General features: G+C 39.8%; 1 protein-coding gene across 1 annotated transcript; it reads right to left on the bottom strand.

The window, feature by feature from the left end:
* Positions 1-5259: 5259 nt before the first annotated feature.
* Positions 5260-12958, bottom strand: LOC131234946 (probable aldo-keto reductase 2). The gene is made up of 5 exons (XM_058231956.1): positions 12719-12958; positions 10730-10927; positions 7800-7972; positions 7603-7705; positions 5260-5792 (listed from the first exon to the last, which is right to left on the bottom strand). Exons 1-5 carry the CDS (start codon positions 12941-12943, stop codon positions 5454-5456), a joined length of 1038 nt encoding a protein of 345 aa, XP_058087939.1. The 5' UTR covers positions 12944-12958; the 3' UTR covers positions 5260-5453.
* Between the last annotated feature and the right edge of the window lie 5345 nt (positions 12959-18303).

The following is an 18303-nucleotide window of genomic DNA, read 5'->3' as shown; positions in this document are numbered from 1 at the left end:
CATATTATAAAAAGGTAAAATTGGTAGCATTTAAATTCAATCTGGTGCTTCTACATAATGGGAGCAATTACAACTCTCACATACCCGCCAGAAAAAGGCGATCATCTCATCATGGTCACGGATGAGACGCCTTCTTCGATCACGATTCATCTCCAATAATTACGAGCAGATATTATTTTAGCAATACCAGCATTGCCGACAAAGAAATCGAACAGTAAAAAATTACACTGAAGAATTCCAGCGGTTGGATACATGAAACGATCTGTCAGAATCTGAATCACAAAAGGTGGCACGATTTATAGGAGGCTTACGATTGACAATTCAGGATTGAATTTAGATGCACCCCGTCGGGACCATGGATGAAATGGTTCAGTTGGCAGGTAGGGCAGAAACACAGCTTGCGAGAGTCTCTAATCAGCCTTATCCTTCAACTCGACTCCCCATAACGGGTCCCAAGCAGGATCCAATGCTGGCACGAGAAAAAGAACTAGTAGGAGAACGTCATCAACCTCCCGCGACTGCAAACTGTGATACGGGAAGTGGCTCATCTTGGCTTCAATGTGTAGCACCCACAACAGCGAGCCCGAGTAGGATTCCAAATTCTTATGTTTAGCCAAGGTCGAACAATTGTTATCGCTGTGGCCAACCGGGCCACTTATCAAACACCTATTCTCAACATCCTACAACACACTTGGCCACAAACGAAGGGAGCACTGAAGGTAAGGATGCAGAAGAAGACCCTAGCTTTGATGAACATGAGCAAGCCACCGAGGAAGGAGCATATGACGATGTGTTGGTGGTCCAGGATCATGGTGAATCTTTCATTGTAAGGCGATTACTGTATACCCCATGGAAAAAATTACATCCACAGCAACACAATATATTTCGTACGCGGTGCACTGTCAAAGGAAATGTCTGTGATGTGATCATAGACAGTGGTAGTAGCGAGAACATCGTCTCAAGAGTGATGGTGAACAAGTTACAGCTATCAACGACAAAACATCCTTCCTCGTACTCAATTGGCTGGATAAAAACGGTAAGCGAGACCAAGGTAACTGAACAATGCATTGTCTCGTTTTTAATTGGCAAAAACTATAAGGATCCAATATTTTGTGCGTGGTCGATATGGAAGCATGTTATATGTTACTCGGTTGACCCTGACAGTCGGACCGTGATGCGACCCATCGAGGACAAGACAATGTCTACGTATTCGTCAAGGATAGTCGAAAAATAATCATTACCATATGACACCAAAAAACCACTCTGAATCCTCTAAAGTGGATGGGAGTTCCCTCCTGATCATTTGAGATTTCATAGAGGAATCCAAGGAAATTAGTGAGGTATACGCCGTAGTGGTGAAGGGTGAGGAATCAGAACCTCAAACATTCCTCCAAGTTTAAGACTATTACTAAACGAATTCAAAGAAGTCTGGCCTGAATATTTACCCAATGGATTATCCGCCGTGAGGGACATCCAACATCACATAAACCTCGTCCCTAGGGCTAACCTGCTCAACTATCCTCATTATCGGATGAGTTCGAAAAAATATGAGATATTTCAGGGGCAAGTGGAGGAATTGATCCATAAGGGTCTCTTAAGAGAGAGCATGATCCTATGTGTTGTACCACCATTATTAATGGAAAAAAAAAAAGAGCTGACGCATGTGTGTCGACAGTCGGGCAATCAACAAAATTACCATAAAATATCAGTTCCCGATACCGCGGTTGGATAATATGCTCGATATGCTAAAAGGGATCAAGGTGTTCTTTAAACTAAACCTAAGGAGCGGGTACCATCAGATTCGTATTCGACCCAGTGATGAGGGGAAAATGACATTCAAGACCAATGAAGGGTTGTATGAGTGATTGGTCATGCCCTTTGGTCCGTCAAACGCACCAAGTACTTTTATGCGTTTGATGAACCAAGTTCTAAAACCGTTCATTGGCCGATTTATGGTAGTATATTTTGATGACATACTGATATATAGCAAGGATGAGACGGATCACAGGAGACATTTCAGGCAGGTGTTATAGGTCCTACAAATTAACAAGTTGCACCTCAACTTGAAGAACTGTAGCTTTTTAACAGACAACCTATTGTTCTTAAGATTTGTTGTAACGTCCACAGGCATCTGTGTGAATGATGAAAAGGTGCAAGCCATTAAGGAATGGTCGATCCCGACAAGCATTTAGGAGGTGAGGAGTTTTCACGAGTTGACAACCTTCTATCGTCAATTCATGCGAAATTTTAGCATAATAGTCACACCTATTATAGATTACATGAAAAAAATGACTATTTCAGTGGACTGATGAAGCTGACAAGAGTTTTTATGAGATCAATCATCGTTTGTCTACAACACCAGTCTTGGTGCTTCCTAATTTCGACAAGCTATTTGAGATTGAGTGTGACGTTTCATATGTCGGAGTAGCCTTTTACAGCGAGAAGCTCAGTGAAGCCAGAAAGAAGTGCTTGACGTATGAGCTTGAGTTGTACACAGTTGTTCAGGCGTTGTGGCATTGGCGGCATTATTTGATTCAAAGAGAGTTTGTTCTGTACACTAACCATCAAGCATTAAAGCTTATAAATAGTCAAACTAACGTGAATCGTGTGCATGCTAGATGAGTTTCATTTTTATAGGAATTCACGTTCGTTCTGAAGCACAAGTCAGGACAACAGAATAAGGTGGTTGATGCACTTTGTCGCCGTGCATCACTACTTGTTACAATAAGCAGTGATGTGGTCAGTTTCGACTATCTCAAGGAGCTGTATGCCGACGACAAGGACTTCAAAGATTCTTGGATGAAGTGTCAAGAAGGTCATCCTAATGACTTTCATATACAGGACAGTTTCTTCTTCAAAGGGAATTGATCGTGCATCCCCAAAAGTTGTCTGAGTGAACAGATTATTTAGGAGCTACATGGAGGTGGCCTCGGTGGACACCTTGGGCGAGACAAGACGCGAGATCTTGTGCAAGAGCGGTATTACTGGTCGCAATTGGTACACGATGTGAAAAAAGTCGTACAACGTTGTCATGTTTATCAGACCTCTAAGGGGTAATCTCAAAATACGGAACTCTACACCCCGTTACCTGTGTCTGACGGTCCTTATGAGAATTTATCTATGAACTATGTCCTTGGTCTCCCATGAACACAACTCGGCATGGATTCAATATTCGTGGTGGTAGATCATTTATCCAAGATGGCGCACTTTATGCCATGCAAGAAGACCCTTAATACAACACACATGGTGAATCTATTCTTTAGAGAGGTCGTACGGCTACACGGAGTCCCTGAAACCATTACTTCTGATCATGACACGAAGTTCATTGGTCACTTTTGGCGGACTTTGTGGACTCGATTCGATACACGACTTCAATTCAGTAGTGTCTACCACGCACAGACTGATGGGCTGACCGAGGTTGTAAATCGCACGTTGGGAAACCTCCTTTGCTGTATTTCAGGAGAAAAACCGAAGCAGTGGGATTTGGCCTTGTCTCAAGCAGAATTTGCATTCAACAACATGGTGAATCGCTCCACAGGAAAATCACCGTTCTAGATCAGTTACAAACGAGTGCCTCGCCACACACTTGACTTGGTTCCTCTACCTAATCTCCCAAGCATGAGCATTGCAACTGAACATATGGTAGACAAGATCATGAGCATCCATGCGGAAGTGCAGACGAAGTTACATCCCTCGAACGAGAAGTATAAGGAACAAGTGGACAAACATCGGCGACAAAAAGTGTTCAAGGTAGGCGACCACGTTATGCTTCATCTGCGCAAAGAAAGATTTCCGACTAGTACGTACAATAAATTGAAGAATAAGAAGATTGAGCCTGTACCAATCATCCGAAAGATCAATGACAACGCTTACGTTATTGATCTTCTAGATGACATAGCTATCTCATGGACTTTGAATGTCGCGGACCTAACCAAGTATCATGAACCAAAGCAGGATGAGAACTCGAGAACGAGTTTTTTTGAAGTGGAAGGGACTGATGTAGAGCGGGTCACAGACAGTTTCATGGCCAAAATGGATCAGAAAAGGCCCAGTCGACGACAGAAGTGATCCAGACTGTCAGACCTTAGATCGAGCGTATCTCGCAATCCGGAATGAGTTATCGGACATAAAATATATGATTTTGGGGTAGAACGGGCAACTTTAGCCACCAAACCCCGATATGCTAGGTTGCATAAGCCAGATTTACGAAATACTCCCGGATAGACAACCATTTCCCTATTTTAATTCCGTTTTTACTATAAATAGCAAGTTTTAGTTTGATTATAACTATTCATCCGTTGGGCTTTAGGAGTTACGCCCAACGTGAAAAGAGCATAGAATTATTAGGAGAACAACTTGGTGAAGCCAAATAGGACATTTTCTATTTCTGGCCGAAAACCTTGTGCACTATTAGACATCACGACCATCTATAAATGGTAAGTTTACTATTTATAGTAAGTTGGTAATTCTAGGAGTTTTAGTTATAGTTTGCTTCTGATTTCTCTCACATTGCTTGGTATCCCTATTTAAAGGGTTATGAACTCATTTATTTCATCAATCAAATTTTGAATTTATTAGAATTTATTTTTATTTTCTTGCTTTCTTTCCTTGTGGATTCTAGAAGTCTCCGTGGGGAGGCCAGAGAAACTCCGTGGATTCGGAGTAGTTATCCTTGAGGAAGACGGTGATCAGCCTCATCACGTTCATCCCTACATCACTAGGCAGTACAAACCATCTCATCATCTCATCCATGGATCGAAAAAAGGACTACAGAAATATGGACAAATCAGGGATGGATTTGATCATCGGAACAATTGGATTTTTTTTGCAAAATGGTTAGTAAAATGTCCTTCGGACTTGATAGACAGTTCAGATCTATCGATTGGACCCTCTACGTGACAGATGCAAGATCATTTCTCATTAATTAGTAAACACTGAGTCGACTCGGTTGAGTCTTTGAGTTGAGCCGACCCAACTAGAAATTGAGTCAAGCTTTTGAGTTTTTGAACTATGAAAGTGTGAGAGTTCAGGTAAGGCTCCCTCTGATCATGACCTGGACCAAATAAGAGACCGTTCAATCATCAGGTGGGCCACAATTTTAAAGATGAAAATGGACACTTAGAAAAAGAAAGACAAACAATCCAAATTCAACCTATCCAATGGGTCGAAAGACCTGAGTTTTAGCCCAAGGCATCCTCACGAGGCGCCCTACCTGATGAATGGCCCAGTTCTTGAACAGGTGCCAAATCCATAAGTGCATTTGCCACAAAAATCACAATCTCCTTATTATGCAAGTGCACTTGGCATTTCCTCCACTAATACATGATAATATGAAGAGCAAACATCCAGTAGCTCATCCCCTCATACAACCTTCATAGAGACAAGCTATTAAGGGTTCAAACAGCAAAAGGTCAAACACCCACAGCAGAAAAGGCGCCAGAGACGGCGATCATTTACTCACCTTTCCACGAAGAGAGAGCGGGAGTCTCTGACTCCTTCCAAGTAGATACTGTACCTCCGTATCTATCGCCCTTTACTGCATCTGCTGAAGCGAAGGATTCAAGCTCAGACATCTCTTCTGGAGTGAGCTTCACAGACAAAGCTCCGATGTTCTGGTTGAAGTTTTCAATCTTGGTGGTGCCCGGTATTGGGCATACATCGCTGCCTTGGTGGTGGACCCAAGCCAATGCCAGCTGTGAAGGTGTGCACCCCTTCTTCGTCGCCATTTCATTTACGCACTCAAATATATGGGCGTTGTGCTCCACATTCTCAGCTTGAAATCTTGGTAGAATCTGTCAATTCCATGAAAGTAGTTCAGTAGTATGTCATGAAACTGATCATCGAAGCGAGTATACATTAGAAGTAGAGTACTGCCATGATGATTCGCAGTATTACAGTGACACATCCTCTCCTCCCAGCACGGGCAAAATAAATCTATGTGGGGCCCACCATGATGTATATGTGACAGCCAATCCATCACTAGTGACACATCCTCTCCTCCCAGCACGGGCAAAATAAATCTGTGGGGCCCACCATGATGTATATGTGACAGCCAATCCATCACCTGGCCAGCTCATTAGTAAGCATGAAAATCATGCCCACCCAAAAATCCGGGTGGGCCACACTATAGGAAATTGTGGGAATAGAGCCAATCCATCCAACCTGTTCGTGAGGTGAGTACATGGAGGATGAAGGGCAAAACCAAATATTTGCTTTATTCAAGACTTTCGGACAGGAAGATTTCAATGGTGTCCTATCCTGCTGTTCCATTTTTTTGTGGCCCACTTGAGTCATGGATGGGCGTGATTTCTGGGGTCATCTTACAATGACCTGTCGCAAAATGATGAATGGAGTGGATTTAACACAAACATCACACTGGGCCCCATAGGTATTTATGTTGCACCAGGCACCTCCATACAATTGAATGCAGAGGAGGTGTTGGTATAATTGGGGAATTGCTCCGGCTGGCAATTCGCCATAGCATTACTCTAAGAACTGTTTTCCGTAACCCCATTCAAACTTCAAGCAGTAACACCATGTAATGCCTCAACAGAACCCCATCATTTTTTCACTTCAGTAACACCATGTAATGCCTCAACAGAACCCCATCATTTTTTCACCGCATCATAGTTCGAAATGGGAAACCCCAAATAGCTGGTATAGGACTACAACGAAGATGATGATGATGATGGTTTGATATGAGAAACCTGAGCCAACTCAAAAGTCCACTAGGAAGAGTCAACAGGAAGATACACTAGAGGTTTTGGCGAGTCATGGAATGACCAACTCAGAATTTAAGAATTGTTTAAGCATATACTAAAAAATGGGGAAAAAAAAAATTTAAAAAAAAAAAAAAAATTAATAGGAAATTATGGGAAATCATTACAGAACCCATTTCACAATTTTATTTTATTTTTTTCTGAAAACACTACTACACCATATACTCTTTCAACGTCTAATGAAAATTACAAGGAGACCTTTTTTCCCCTTTTCTAAATATAGAAAACTAAAGAACTCAACTGTCTTGTGACCTTAACTGTGTCTAGTTTTCTAAATCATTACTGGAAACTTCATTAAAATCGAATTTTATATTGAGTTGACTTCAAATCTGATCAAGTCGAATCGACTCAACCAAGTTTCGAGCAACTTGATCATATTTTAGGGCATGTTTGGATATCACCAATTCTATAGAAATCAATGAAAATGGAAAATGTTTTCCATTGACGTGACGGTTTGAGATGTTTGGCTCATAAAGAAAATGCAGGACTTCTACAAAGTAATCATTACACTTTTTCATAATTATAATTTTCTGATACAAGAAATTACTTAATCATTGTCTCACAAACATGAGACTTTCACTTTCTATCCAAACAAAACCCTTAAAAATGGAATTCATGTTTCCATAGTGCTCACGGAAATAACAATTGCCTAATCATTACCTTTTCTTTCCTTTACCATCTGAATACATGTATTCAGACATAGACTTCAAAAAAGTCATGCTACACAATGTTACGTTCTTACCACACCTAATGTTACATGCACTAAAGTGTATGGTAGAGTGATGACTTGCATTGCATGCATCTATGAAGCAGAAGTATATACCTTTCGGAAGTCCCCGTCTGACAAGTTATCAATCATTTTAGGCCCTGATGAAAAGAAGCCCCTCCCCAGAGGGCTGTATGCAACGATCCCTATGCCCAGCTCTCTGAATATCATAAGAAAGTTGAAATCAGAGGTCAGTTCCATATACTAATTTATCTGCAATCTTTGGGCAAGTTGGTGTAGCAGATCAATCTCACCTACAAGTAGGAACTATTTCTTCCTCTACATCTCTTGTCCACAAGGACCACTCCAACTGTACTGCAGTTATTGGGTGAATGGCATGTGCTCTCCGGATCGTCGAAGCAGAGGCCTCAGATAGCCCTATGTATTTTATCTTTCCTTCTTCAACTAGCTTCTTGAGTTCCCCAATCTTGTGCAAGAGAGAGAGAGAGAGAGAGAGAGAGAGAGAGAGAGAGAGAGAGAGCAATGATGAGGAAATAAATCACCCAACCAATGCCAAAATGCAAACAGAGCACGATTATGAAGAAACAAGAAAAGAAGGCAAAGAAATAGCACGTTCATAACACATCCACCATGTCCACAAACTGGGAATATAAACAAAACAGAGAGAGAAAGAGAGAGAGAGAGAGAGAGAGAGAGAGAGAGAGAGAGAGAGAGAGGTGTTGACACTTTGTGATATTTGGCTCTAGATACAAACCTCCGGTGGGCCACACCACTGGGAACAGTTACCCATTAGAACCTTCCAGATTGCGTGGTGGGCCAACCTTGGTATGTAGATGCCATCCAATCCATGCATTAGACATTCCCACTAGGATTTGTTTATGAAATCCACTCAGTCCATCATGTCTCCACCCCAAATCATATGGGTACAAGGTTGATGTGGGGAGTGTTTTTAGGTTAATAAAGGGCTGCATAATATTGTAATGGGGAGGTTGTGGTTTGAATATAAGGACTCTATGTAGGCTGTGGGATGGGATTAGGCTTCAACTGTTATAGGAATTGGGTTTACGAGGCTGTAGCTTTGGGAAGGATCAAGATCTAAGGGCCTGTTTGGATTAGCCAATACAGCGGTAGTGTGCTGACCACAGTAGTTGGAAGTAAATCAGGGTATTTGCTGTACGTTACTCTTACTCGCAGGATACACTTCCCACCATGGATATGCATGTAAACCACAGGATCGTGGTTGTATACATGTAGATATAAATTCTTCAAAATGTATTATATCCACACCGTCCATCCATTTTGCAATATCATTTTAGAGCATGACCCAAAAAATGAGCCAGATCCAAAGGTCAAGTGGACCACCCCACATAAACATGGGGACAATGATGACCACTATTGAAACCTTCCTAGGGTCCAACATGATGTTTATTTGCCATTCAACCTGTTCACAAGGTCACATAGACCTGATGACAGGAAAACACATATATCAGCTTGATCCAACACTTCTGTGGACCCCAAGAAGTTTTCAATGGCAGGCATTCAATCCCCACTGTTTTCTGTGGTGTGGTCGATTTTCGCCTTTGATCTGCCTCATCTTTTGTCTCATTCCATAGATCTCGCAAGATGGATGGACGGTGTGGATATAATACATACATCATGGTGGGGCCCGCGAAACTATGCCACGTTAACACATCTCTGCCAATCCAATTCCCTGCAGTGATTTCAAAGGATTAGTATACTCTATCCAATCAATGGTAAAGTGTAATGATGTGAGTTTTCCACCACATTACTGTGGTAGTCAACGATCCAAATAAGCCCTAAGTGTATGGTTGAGTGATGAACTGACTTTTGGCTTACAATTTGCATACGGGGTCATAAAAGTGGGAACAATTTCATCTTCTTCGCTCTGCCAGTGGGAGTTCTGTCCTCTCATTGCTGTCCAAAGCTGGATAAAGGAGTGTTGCATCAGGTTGGCAGCCAGTGTCAAACTCCGGCCACATCTTTTTCTCATGAGTCCTTACAATCCGACGCTACAAGCATAGAGTGGAATAGCATAACAAGATTTGTGTAGTCACACCCAATTAGTTGGGATAAGGCTTAGATGATGATGATGACGACGACGACAATGACGATGTTATGGGATTTTATATGGGTTAGGGTCAATGAATGGGTCCAGGTTTATGGTTGGATTTGGGCTTGAATATGAAGCTAAATTGGGGTCATGGTTGTAGTTTTGGGAACACGGAGGAATGTAAAAGGGATGTATTGTGAGTTGTGACTGTAAAACAGATGAAAAAGGAACTGTGAAAGAGACTGTAAAGGCCGGTACAAGGTATAAGGGTGACAAGATTAAGTTAGATTTATGGCTGTCTAGGGGGATCAATTGATAAGTTTTGGGTACAAAGGGCTGTAAGATACTTTTCAATGTCATGAAGTATTGGGTACAGGGAGCGACTGATCAGAACATGAGGAAGAAGAAGAACCACACACAGCTGCAGATTCTCCTACTGGCCTCTTGCCTTTAAGCTAGAGAACACACAAATCTCCCTCACCAATTCTTCATCTATGAGAGAGAGAATCTCAGCATATTTATTCAGAAATTTCATCAATAGTAATTCATATACATAAGTGATTCTCTATACACAACCTTGTGTATACCCCTTTATGTTTTTATATGAACATTCCTTCTCTGATTCAGACTCTTTACTAAACCATTGTAGAATCAGGACTCACTAAAAAAAAGGGTGAAGGACAACTAAGAAAGACTACTACCACCATCTACCTTCTAAAATAAGCACACACATCTCCGTTCTCTCCATAATCCATAAACAAACATATGGTTGTCTGCACATGCATACAGGTGGGGATACTTGCAGATAGAAAACACTTGTGTACGGTTTCATTAATATACACACCCACATGAGAACTTTCATGACATCAAATGCATACAGATGCTTCTAATTTTCCACATGCGTGACTCGATGGGACCCACTTTTTTTTTCTTTTTTTTTTTTTTACAGGTGTGAGATGGGTACCATTTGTATCAATGTTGGATCTCCTTTTCAGTCAAATTTGGTATCTTTCAATAACAATAACAAAAGCTGCAATGGCGGCAACAACAACGAAAGCAATAGTACAGTAGTATTAGTAGTAGTAATATTAGCAGCAGTAGTAAGATGATGATGATGATGTTCATTGAGAATAAAACAAAACATATAGCTACCGTAATCTCGATGGGAATTCTAGTGTCGATGCGGTGCTGGTAATAAAGGTCAATGCAATCAACATCAAGTCTTTTCAAGCTAGCTTCGCAGGAGGCCCGGACATAAGCGGGATCCCCACGTATCACCCTATTCCCCTCAATGAAACTGATCCCAAACTTGGTAGCCAGCTCAACGTCTTTCCTTATCCCTTTAAGGGCCTGCAGAATCAAGATGAGGATGAGAATGGTGGATGGTAATAAGTAAAAGCTTCGAGTTGCTAGATGCTAATATCTTAGTTTTCAAGCATTCACCCTTGGCATACATTTGAGAAACGTATGAGATCCAAACCATCATCTTGTTGGACCTCACTATAGATGGGTCATAGGCCACAAATCACATGGTCAGAAGATCAGAGCCACTGATTTCAGGATCTGTTCCTGCTGAAGCTGACCATTGGTTTGGTTGGACTTTCTCCTGCCCATCCAATTGCAATGTTACCTGTTTTCCGTTCTGGATTGAGTGATCCGGATTATGGGTCATGTGCGATCAGGATAACTATTTTTAGCGACCCAGCATCATGGCTTTAAATTCTCACCATTGATTAAGTTAATGCAGGTTTATATTTACAATGTAGCGATCTATACTTTTATTTATTTAGTATAATATAACAGTAAGCATGTGTGGTCTATAATAATAACATTTATCACTTCATACATAAATTGCAATATTAGTTCATATATAAAACTATATTCCATACACACTGTATGTATTGGACTGACGCGCACATGATCCTACTACCCCCAGCGTATGACGTAATGTAGGAAGTCGTGTACCACGTACCAAAGCGACCCACAATCCAAGGTAGCCTTTCCCAATTTGCAATCCTCAAAAGTGTTTCAATCAATGGCAGAGGGATCACCCCACCAGTGTGATTTCTATGTGGGGTATGCGCTGTCCACAGCAGGACTGAAGAAATGAACGGTTGAGTTCTTGAAACATAAGATATTCTGAAGCATCTGATACTTTCTCCACTAACAATGAGGGAATGATCCTATGCAACCACTTGGCATTGTGCAAATGAGTTGTATTTGAGACAGAGACAGCCCAAAACAGTCTTCTGCTCTGTTTATCCAATTCAACGCACTTTTCAAGAGCCGGTGTGCAAAAATCACATTGAATTGGATGATCCCAACCATCCAACTAGTAGTGCTTTCCATTACATCCATCCATTTACTAAGGTTGATTAAATTGTTCGGGTCAATGGATCAAAGCCTTACCGCAAGACACAAGCAACCCAAGGTGAGGGTCCAGCGGAGGACCACACAGTTGATGATTAGACAATCTTGAAGCAAGCTATTAATCCAAAATTTCGATCGATGGCTCATGATGAATGGGTTGAACACCATGGATGGTCCAGATCAACGATCAGACTATGCACTTTGTCCATCCAACCAGAACGCATTACATCGGAAAAGATAGCAACCATCCAATGTAAATTCCTCTGTTAGGCCATATGGGCCCACCTACGATGATTAGACCATCTTGAAGGTGAGGTCCGGCAGATCGACGGTCCAATTTGATGATTAGACCATCTTGAAGCAAGCTATTAATCTAATGGTTAACTTCTGAGTAACCAAAATTTGGCTCGATGGCCCACGACCAAGGGTGGGTCAGACGCCATGGACCGTCCAGATCAACGATCAGACTGCCCACTTTGTCCAATTCAACAAAAGATCACAACCACACAATGCAAATTGCCCTGTTAGGGCCATGTGAGCTCACCTACAATGATGGTGGGAAATTGAATATAAGGCTTCCGCCATAAATAGAAACTGACCCTAAAAATCACCCGAATCTAAGGACTTGAAAAGCGGACGGCCATTTCTCACTTCAGGCCGATAATCAGATAGAGAATGCAGCTATTTGGGCGAATTTGCAACGGTCAGCAGTGATCGTTGGTGGGCCCCAACGGAGTAAATAGACTCTTGAGAGAGAAAGATGTATGATACCTTTCCGAGGAGGAGTTCGTTGGTGAAAGGGCCGTATATGTCGGAGGTGTCGAGGAAGGTAACGCCACTACGGACGGCGTGATGGATGAGAGAGATCATATCAGGCTCGGGTTTGGGTGGGCCATAAAAGGCAGACATGCCCATGCATCCCAGCCCTTGAACAGACACCTCAAGACCCTGCGATCCCAGCTTCATCCGCCCAACTCCTCCTTTCCCACTCCCCATCTTTTGTCTACTCTTCTCCAGCAACTCCAACCTTCTTCTCTTTATAAAAGTCTCTCTCTCTCTCTCTCTCTCTCATACAGCCACAGTGACAAATCTCGTTCTCGGCTATTTCTCGCCACTTAATTTATCGGAAGATTTATTTTGAAGTTTTTCTCAAACTCGCTATATATATATATATATATATATATATATATATATATATATATATATATATATATATATACACGGGAAAAGGTATACATATAAGTTATAAATTAAAATATTAATATACATTTAGGGCCATTTAGATACCACCAAATAAGTTTCTTTTTCTACTTATAGAAATAGATTAGTCACTTATCTCAAATAAGTAAGTTTAGTTTATAATTTATTATATGAAACTTTTTTACTTAAAAGTGCGTGATCACTTTAGTTAATTTTTTTTGAAGTCACTGATGAGATTTTAGATGAAAAAGAAGAGAAGTTGATAAGTATATATGTTGTTTATTAAACATATTTATTTTCTTAATAAGTAAAATTAAGAAAATTTATTGTGAAATGAGTAACTCAAGTGACTTGGAATCCAAATGAATCCTCACAACCAGCTTGCATATCACTGAATAGGTTACTTTTTCCACTTACAACAACAAATAAGTAACTTATTTGAGATAAGCGTGTTTTATTTAAAATAAATTATAAATAACTTCTTTACTTAAAGTTGCTTGATCACTACAATTTAATAAGTAGAAACTTAGATAAGCTACTTATATCTTAAGTAACTTATTTTGATTTCTACCTATTAAGCTATAATGATTAAGTAACTTACACTCCCTTAAAGAGAAATGCTTACGCACTACTAATCCCATGCAATGATTAAGTAACTTACACTCCCTTAAAGAGAAATGCTTACGCACTACTAATCCCATGCACATCTAGATGGCATGTGGGCCACCATGGCAATTGTATGACATCTTGATTGTTATGTTGTCAATCATGAAATTTGTTGCCCTATAAGTTAAGTTGTTGTTAACCATTAGATTAGACTTATGTGAGTTCAAAGTTTTTTTTAGTATTTTTTTTTTTTTTCCTGTGATGGTTTTCAGTTGATGATTTGGCCTACTTGGCTTTTGAAGTGTCTTATTTTGATGGTAGGGTGTAGTTTGAGTGGATCCCTTATTAGGGAGCCACATTGTGATATATGTGCCTTACATCCACATTGTCCATCCATTTTGACAATTAATTTCAGAGCATGACCTAAAAAATGAAGCTGATCCAAATCTAAGGTGGACCATATCACAAGAAATAGTCATGATTGAATCCTCACCATTAAAAGCTTCATGAGAGCCACTAGAATGTTTATTAGCCATCCGACCTATTGATAACGTCACAAATAACTGGATGAAGTGATTACACAAATATAAGATTGATCCAAAACTATGGCCCATGAGACGTTTCTAATAACTGATCACCACCTGTTTCCTATTTCATGGTCCGGGTAAGATTTGAATCTGTTTCATTTTTAGAATTATACTCTAAAATAGTTTTGAAAACGGTGAACAACTTAAATGTAAGGCACATACATCACAGTGACCCCATGGTCAGTAATCCCACCCACCTCGGTGCCCTTTTTGTAACGAGCGAGTGTCATACAAATGGGGGTGTCAATGAGCCGCATGAAGGCCTGAAAAATCAGAATTTTAAATAGGACCGTCTGACAGCCTGCCCGAAACAGTTCAAAAACCAGGCTGTATCTGAGGCCTGGCCCGTTGAAAACCCTACTTACAAATACCAAGGTGGTATTGTGCCGGGGCATCTCATATTTAAGTAATTTATTTTATTATTTTATTACTTTCTGGTTAATATAATAAAATCATTTCCGTAGAAATGTAATAGATTAAAATTCTTAGAGATTTTAAGAAATCTTGCGATAATATTGTATAATGAACTTATCACGATTTTTTCAAAATCTCGGCCATATTTGTTATCATCCCACCTGCTTTCTAAAAAATGAAAAAGCGCCTTATTGCCTTTGCTGAGACTCAAGAACCAACGTAAGGCCCACATGTTGGGATCTTCTCAAGTCCATAGGAGAGGAATCTGTCTCCAATACAATTCATTTGCACCATACTACCGTGTAAGGTTTTATACAAGAAGGCATGTTGGAATTTGCAACATACAATTCACTTGCACCATATCTCGGGGCAGGATCATATGCACCAATCTTATGCATAGATTCGTAAGCAATTGTTATATATATGAACTTATGTTGCAATTTATGTTTAAAATGAAGAATTTTATTATCATAGACTTGTAGGCTTAGTCATCAAATCATGGATGGACAATCAACTTCTAATATTTTATTACACTAGGAAATTTTTAGACTGATACTGGACCATTTATCATGCAGAGTTCACCTTTGAGTTTAGAGAAGGGTAGAAGAAGCAATTTGCACTCAAATGGCTTGAGTTAGATGTAAAGCAAAGGGGAACTGAGAGAACAATTAATGTAGCACTATTGCTTTATATATTTTCCCAGCTTTTCCTAGAAAATGCTGGGGAAATAATTCTAAAATTTTTGGGGAAAATGAGTTCTTTGAGAAATAAAAATCAATAAAAAGACATAACTAAATATATTTTTTCCCTGAAAAGCTGAAAAAATAATAATAAGAAGAAACCAAAGATACCCATATTTTGAAGGGAATTCTTATTGCATTTTGTTTATTCAATTGAGTATCGAATCCAAGCCTCCACTCTAATCATCCTAACATGAACGTTATTAGCACATGTCTCACTGTGTTGTTGCAAGTTGATTAGACATGAGGTCATACATGTTAAAGACCGGGCCGGATCATATTTGGTCAAATGTATGCAATTAGGATAGTGTTGAGTATACTATAGTTGTACTCAATTCAAGTTTGATTGAACGCTTTTAACCTTAGGTGCCAAATCAATTATAGGATAAGACCTGTGAAAGTCTATCTTATTGTAGAGGCACCAATGTGCAGTGATCGGACAAATTAGAAGGAAATAGTTAGTCCTTCTCAATGAAATCTTTTTACCTTGAGGTAAGGGCTTTTCTTTTAACAGTGATCATGATCTCAGGTTTCTCATTAATACAATAATAGATAAAAGAATAAAAAATAAATAGAGGCTTAATCGATGACTTCATTGATTTTGAATGAAGATCAATACAATCAATATAAACATAAAATAATTACAAAAAAAATAAATAAAGAGAAATACCTATAATTGCTAGCGTGGACAAACAATTGAGGAGGATGGTCAATAGAATGTGATTAGTGTGATTTTTTAAGTATTAAATTGGTTAATTACAATCAAACGACAGTAAATCATGAATATTTACATTACTCATAGGAATATTGTAGTGATAGTGTTAGAAAAAAAAAATGAATAAACTAAAGCTAAAACTAAGATAAGATAGTGTTGCGATATGAGAAGTTGTGTGTGATGGCTTGGTTAGTGTCATGATCCTTTCGTCGGGTGCTTCTTAAATAAATTGGGTGGGCGGTCATACGTACAAGTTTTTCTCATCAGTATAGGTTTCCTTACCAATGCAAAGATCCTCAAAGGTTATGGGATCAAACCATATTCTCGTCGGACTCGGATTCTTCATCATATCCATTGATTTCCTTCTAATTTAGAAAGAATCTATTTCTCGAGCATTCATGGTCGTTGTAAAAGTATCAATCATCTCTTATATAATTGTGTGATATAAACCTGCTAAGCGTATTTGGATTGCCATATATTTTCAATCTCGATGGGTATTTATAAGCTTATCAAGCATTATGCTCAACTAGGGCTGATACCCATAATATGGCTACATATTTTTTTGTAGCAATGGCATTTTTTTCTTTTTTTTATAGCAGACGTGCCTACAGCTGGGTTCAGGTGATATGTCACCGAAGAGAGTAGATTCAGAAGATTTTGTTCATACAAGCCATGGCGCTGTCATGTGGTAACTTTTCATGGGGTTTAAGTGGACGTGCGAGACAGTAACAAACACTTGCCAAACACAAGTACTACACACATCTTAGTGTGCCAAACGTCTTAATGTGGAGTAACTATCCAATGAGTGAAGTGACTTGACCATGTGGCTAAGGACTACATGGCAACAGGAGTCCCTAATGAACGGTGTGATCTTTTACATGCGTGCCATGAAGGCACATGTGTGGCGCTTGGAGATGGCTCCTGCGCATCGCAGTGCAAATGGCGTGCATGTCAAGAGAGATGGCGTAGGCGCTTACGTCCGCTCCATGTTTGTTTGTTGAGGTCAACCAACCTATCGTAAGTTTTGCTCCAATGCATTCTGATGTATTGCAATAATAAGATAGGTCTGAATTTTAGTCTTTGTATTTGGCTTTTCTCAATGATCCAAACCGTTTATTTGATAGGTATTCTCTTCAATAGGATAGGGATAAAAATAATTTTAGATTGAAAATGGTAGGCGTTTATTTTATAAATTATATGATGGCCATTCATGTTCAAAGATAATGTAAATAAAATCAAAGGGTGGAATCATACAATTGAAACCTTTTTCTTTTATTTTCTTTTCACAATTAAAAAGTGAGAATCATCGTATAAATGGTTTGGATCATTACAAGATGGCCCAGATCGTAAGGCCAAAGTCTCAACTTTGAGCAAACCTCATCTAAACTTCATAGAGTGGAATTAAATGATCCTCGGCCACAGTACTCTCACGCTTTCAGTATGTTGTTCAAGTGGGGTCCACCATTCCGCGACTTGAGCATTGATAAGTTGCATCCAGCTCTGCATGGACCATCTGCTGAAAATCTCCCCGTTTGAAATATCCGAGTCGCTGATCATGAGCATTTTTTCAGTGGAATATGGACATATGGATGCTGTATTTCTCTTGAAAAGTGAATGGACAGTACTAGCCAATCTCGTAGATTTTGCAGCTGTGGTCCATGGGGCCACCTTGATGTAGGTATTTTGTACAGGAAACTGTGGTGATTAACCATTAATGAGCTATAAAAGGATCCTTGCTCTTGCTCAGGTGGTAGACTCTCGGTAGTTTCAACGCCGGGTCAAGGGTTCGAGTATCCATAGGTGGGGAAAACCTATTACTGCGTGAGTGTGTGGAAAAAAAAGAAAAAGAGCTATAAAAGTTTTGGATCAAGTGAAATTAATTTTTCTCCCTTCATTCATGTTTACGTGGCATTGTCAACCGATTGGAATGAGAGCATTAAGGTACGCCTTTAATGCTAATTGGATCAACTTGACATGGAAAAATAGATGAACTGTTGGATACAAAATACATACATCGAAGGTGGTCACCATGATAAGGCCGCACCTTCTTCAGTGAGTCCACGTTCTTACCTGATCGTTTTCCTTCCCTGCTCC

The sequence above is a fragment of the Magnolia sinica genome, chromosome 19 (genome assembly GCF_029962835.1).
Source record: "Magnolia sinica isolate HGM2019 chromosome 19, MsV1, whole genome shotgun sequence".
NCBI classification, from domain to species: domain Eukaryota; kingdom Viridiplantae; phylum Streptophyta; class Magnoliopsida; order Magnoliales; family Magnoliaceae; genus Magnolia; species Magnolia sinica.
This window is presented reverse-complemented; position numbering and strand designations above follow the sequence as displayed.